Below are 5013 nucleotides of genomic sequence, written 5' to 3'. Positions count from 1 at the left end.
GGCACATAAAAGACACCATTTCGAGCGTGGCCGTTTTCGTGCGGGTGACACGTAAAAGCACCCACTACACTCTCTGAGTGGTTGGCGTTAGGAAGGGCATCCAGCTGTAGAAACTCTGCCAAATCAGACTGGAGCCTGGTGTTGCCATCCGGTTTCACCAGTCCTCAGTCAAATCGTCCAACCCATGCTAGCATGGAAAGCGGACGTTAAACGATGATGATGATGATGATGATGAATGTCAAAGCCATTAATAATAATTTCCTTTGTTCAGTCTGAAGCTCAGCTGCAAAGCTAGCACCAAGTAACAACGAGATGCATATATATGTAAGAAAAGTACACGTTTAATTTACAAAGGAGCAATTAAAGGGATCAGTATTGAAAACTGCTTACCTGGGATGATTTCATTTTCATTCCGATTGACAATGGTTCGAACTTTAAGGAGAGCAGTTTCAGAATGCTAAGAAAAATATGAAATTAGAAAAGAAAAAAAAAACTGTAATGAAAGGTTGTATAATAAAAAGCTGTAACGAGAGATTATATAGACATATTTTGTAGCTCTCTAAATATATGACTGTGCATAAGCAAATGTATATAAGTGAAAGAGAGTATTAATGCATGTATGCACATAAGCAAAATGCACATAATGTATTTAAGGTGGCGAGCTGGCAGAATTGTTAGTACACCTGGCAGAATCATTAGCACACCTGGCAGAATTGTTAGCACACCTGGCAGAATCGTTAGCACACTTGGCAGAATCGTTAGCACACCTGGCAAAATGCTTAGCAACATTTCATCTGTTTTTTATGTTCTGAGTTCAAATTCTGCCGAGGTTGACTTTGCCTTTCATCCTTTCGGAGTCAATAAAATGTAATCGACTTAGCCCGCTCCCCATAAATTACTGGCCTTGTGCCAAAATTTGAAACCAATGTATTTAATGTATGTAATAAACAAATGACTAATTTTTACAATATGAAATACAAATCAAATTTACTATAATATACAAGCTAAATCTTCACCAAATATCCTTGCTTGGCTTAGCTCAGCAAGGACCGTCATGGTTGTGTGCCAAAGCCTGTTTCTTTACTCGTATTTCTGTATTCATTTCTTGATGAAAGCCAACCATCTTTTCCTCTGTCCACATCTTCTCCTTTAACCTCTTCAAGGTACCTGGAAGAATAGTCTATACAAGACCAGTGGAGCTTGTGGCCATCTCAGTGGCCACTGAGCTGGCCACACCATCTCAGCTTTCTTTCCTTCACCATTATGAGCTCGTCAAGTGAGACAATAAGACATTGAATGGTTTTGCAAAATTGCTCTACAAGCATGAGATGTCTGAGATTTTGTGGTAACATTTCATTTCCAGAGCCTGTATCTTTCTTTGTATTTCTTCTTTAAAACTAATCCTCAACCCTTCTCTGTTCACGAGGATGAGAGAGAGAAACATGGTTTCATCCTTCTCATCACAGAGACATTGCTTCATTATTTTTATTCCATAAACACTTCCATGGCTGTTGCTCTACCAAACTTTACTCTATTTCAAACTTCAAACCCCTCACATCACCAGGACATGGCTTATTTATTTCTGTTTTATAAATAATTCCACAGCCACTGTCCTGTTGCACTTTCTTGTCCTGATTCTCCTCTAAAGGTTACTAATCCAGCCAATTACTTTTCTACTAATCCAGTCAATCACTTTTCTACTAATCCTCATTCTTTCACAAGTTTTGAGCCCCTCTTGTAAGAAGTGTTTCTACTCTTGTAGTTGCTTTCTTCAAACATCTGAGTTATGGAGCTCTCTTCAGTGTCCCCTTATGTCACTAAACCATGTGTGTTGTCAATACACATGGTCTAAAAGAAGCTGTTCTTCATAAGCAAATTCCCATTTAAATCTGCCAGAACATGTTAAGAATAAAAACACATTATCGTTTTGACTCTCGCTGTTTTATGTGCTTCTAATGATTTACCATCAACTTAGAAGATATCATATGTCAGCAATGTTTTAACTGAATTCTATAAACAAGAACAACCAGGGCTCCAGGGCGGTGGGGTTGCTTTGAGTGAAGAGACACAATGATGTCAAAATACCAGTGTCTCAAAGACCCCCCTATGTCACTGAATCACATGTCCTGTCAACACACATCATATGAAGGGTAAAGTTGTTCTTTAAAGGTGAACTACAACAGCACTAAGAATATTCCCATGTGAATCTGCCAGAACGTGTCGAGAATGAATATATACATCAGTGTAGGTGAAAAATGATAAAAGAAAAAAAAAAGGAAAATAAAGAAAGAAAAATATCAATCGATTATATTAATAAAAAAAAAAGCTGGAAGAAAACATAAATACCTCTTTAACACTGGGGAATTTTCTTTTGGCCTCAGAAGACAACTGCCGAAGATCCGTTTGTAAGGTGTCCAGAAGTTTTTTAGCCAAGATAGGGGCTAACGCGTGAGAATGTCCTTGGTGAAACATTGTAAGAGTTTCACTTGGCTAACTTAACAAACCTTCTGATGACAGTTATACCATTAAATTGTGCAGGCCTAACAAAATAGAAAAACAAGTATAATTAGCTTCATGAAATATTTTTAAAACAAATAATAGTATATATTTCAATGAAACATCATAATCACCACCACCACCACCACCGTTATTTCAAGCTGTCATGGGTTGGACAGTTCAATAGGATCCAGAAAGTTGAAGGACCACATCTTGCTCCAATGTCTCCATTCTGATTGTGGTTACTAGAGTTGGATGCCCTTCCTGACAGTGGCCACTTTACATAGTGTGTTGGGTACATTTTTTGTGGCACCAGCACTATAGGTATCGTTTCGCCTTCAGCAAGACTAAAAAGTCCTTTCAAACCCTGCACCATTTCGGCTCAGTTCAATTTGGTATCTTTTAATAAATATAGGTATGAAGCAATGGGTTGTGTGGATGACAGGAATGGTAAAATCCAAGACAAGACATCTGATTGTTTGCTAACATAACATGGCAGTCCTAGTTTAGGACTAATGTTCCTGTAATTTAGCCCTAGGAGACATCGTCTCCAGCTGACTATACGACACAATCTGTGTCCTTATATATTCCCTTGTTTGAAAATATAAGGACACAGATCATGTTGTATAGCCAGCTGGAGACGATGACTCCTGGGGATAAATTACAGCAATATTCATCCTAAACCAGGACTGCCATGTTATGTTGGCAAACAATCTTTACTCCAAAGTACTGTTGCTGAATATCTCTCGTGAGATTTACAATTAGTAATTTTCCAAGACATCTGAGTTTATCTAAATTTATTCCTTTAGATCCTGAGATCAAACCACACTTATCATAAACTCTGTCTAACTTCTATCAGTCTATAAAATTAATATCAGGTGTATTATGCATCAGGGCCAATTCACGAAGTGTATACAGCCCTTAAAACTTTTTGATCTAGAGTGTCAGATAACCAAATGACAACATATCTATGTAGTAGTCACTGCTATAAGAGTCAAGGCCCTGTAGAAACATCTCATTACAATCTTTAACTGAAGAATTATAAACTCTTCTTGTAATATTCAAGACAAGTGAAGACTAACATATTGACCCACATGTAAATTTTGGCTTGCTGGATTTATAGACTGCCCCATTACATGTAATGAGCTACAAGTCTAATTCCCAATCTGGAAGCTTCTATCTGAGCATTCAACCTATTAAAAGTAGCAACCAAATCTATCATATAACACATCCTACTGTCTTTAAAAAAAAAAGGACTTATTATATTATAGTAAAAGATAGTCTTCTTTTAAAAAAATGGGATTGTAGCTTGAAGGCTCTTGGTCAAAGGTCTTGCTGATCAGACCCATCCTAACCACTCTTATCACTATGAGTGGTTGTTCAGCTTATGATCATAACGGACATAGGTTTGATTCTTGAACTGATCAATGTGTTGTACCCTTGAGCAAGGCACTTCATTTCATGTTGTTTCAGTCTACTCAGCTAAATATGACCACCAGCCCAGTGTTGGGGCAGCCCTTTATTTCTCTGGCTCTCACATCCTCAATGTTTCATTAGGTCAAGGAGTGGGAAGGCTGAGAGCCTTGTCTAAACATGTCTACATACACACATCAGTGTCTACACATGACTATATGGGTGCCTAAAGCAATTACCGAAAGCATGGTATGTGCTATTAAGCCAAACTCATTTGTGAGCGACCCTCTGTGGGGATTTGGTGGGGCAGGGTCTTATTTGTTTTGGAGGATTTTTTTTTCTTTTTTGTCTTGTGTTGTTTTGTTTCCAAAGTAACAAATAAGCAAGCTAGAGAGAAATTGTTGTCCAACTATTTGCCTGGCATTGGTGTCAGCAGTCTGCACCACCAAGAGAACAACTTCACATATCTTACAGCAAGTGTAGAACTTTGCCCTCCTGATAAACAGCAATGAACACTCGGTGAGTGATAGATAGATATACAATACATTTATAAAACACAAAATAACAAGTTACTGAATTTAATTTATTGCAATTTCTTACAACACTGAAAGTATTTATTTATGTAAACCAAAAGAAAGAAAAAAACATAGCCATCTCTTGCAAGTGAATACAGCCCCGTAGCATTGTCGGATGTATGATGACTTTGCTAATTGTTTTAGGTATTTGAGTAGTCACAAAACAGACACAGGCAGTCTTTCATGCTGGTGACCCTCTGAATCAGCACAACATCAACAATATGTGAGCTGGAGGGAGAGGAAGAGCAGCTTAAGCAATTGACTGATATGCATTTTTAACTGAATGGATTAGAGCAATGTGGAATGAAGTGCCTTGCTCAAGGTTACAATGTGCTGCCTGGCCCAAGAATTGAAACTGTAGCCTTTTTATTGAGAGCCTAACAGCCTAATCATTTAGCCTTATACCTTCACACTACTATAGCCTCAGGCCAACCAAAACCTTGTGAGTGGATTTGGTAGACGGAAACTGAAAGAAGCCCGTCGTGTGTGTGTGTGTGTGTGTGTGTGTGTGTAAGTGTGTGTGTGTGTG

The 5013-nt window shown here is 38.2% G+C and overlaps 1 protein-coding gene across 1 annotated transcript in view; it reads right to left on the bottom strand.

The window, feature by feature from the left end:
- LOC106883236 (protein MON2 homolog) overlaps positions 1-5013 on the bottom strand; it is a 690047-nt gene that overhangs the window by 662673 nt on the left and 22361 nt on the right. Inside the window, exons 2-3 of the mRNA XM_052972014.1 lie at positions 2347-2540; positions 391-457 (exon numbers count right to left, since the gene is read on the bottom strand). Of these exons, the coding sequence (XP_052827974.1) occupies positions 391-457; positions 2347-2472 (193 nt within the window). The 5' untranslated portion in view covers positions 2473-2540. The remainder of the gene's footprint in view (positions 1-390; positions 458-2346; positions 2541-5013) is intronic.

The sequence above is a fragment of the Octopus bimaculoides genome, chromosome 11, assembly GCF_001194135.2.
Source record: "Octopus bimaculoides isolate UCB-OBI-ISO-001 chromosome 11, ASM119413v2, whole genome shotgun sequence".
Lineage (NCBI taxonomy): Eukaryota > Metazoa > Mollusca > Cephalopoda > Octopoda > Octopodidae > Octopus > Octopus bimaculoides.
The sequence above is the reverse complement of the archived record's forward strand: the minus strand, read 5'-3'. Positions and strand labels throughout refer to the sequence as shown.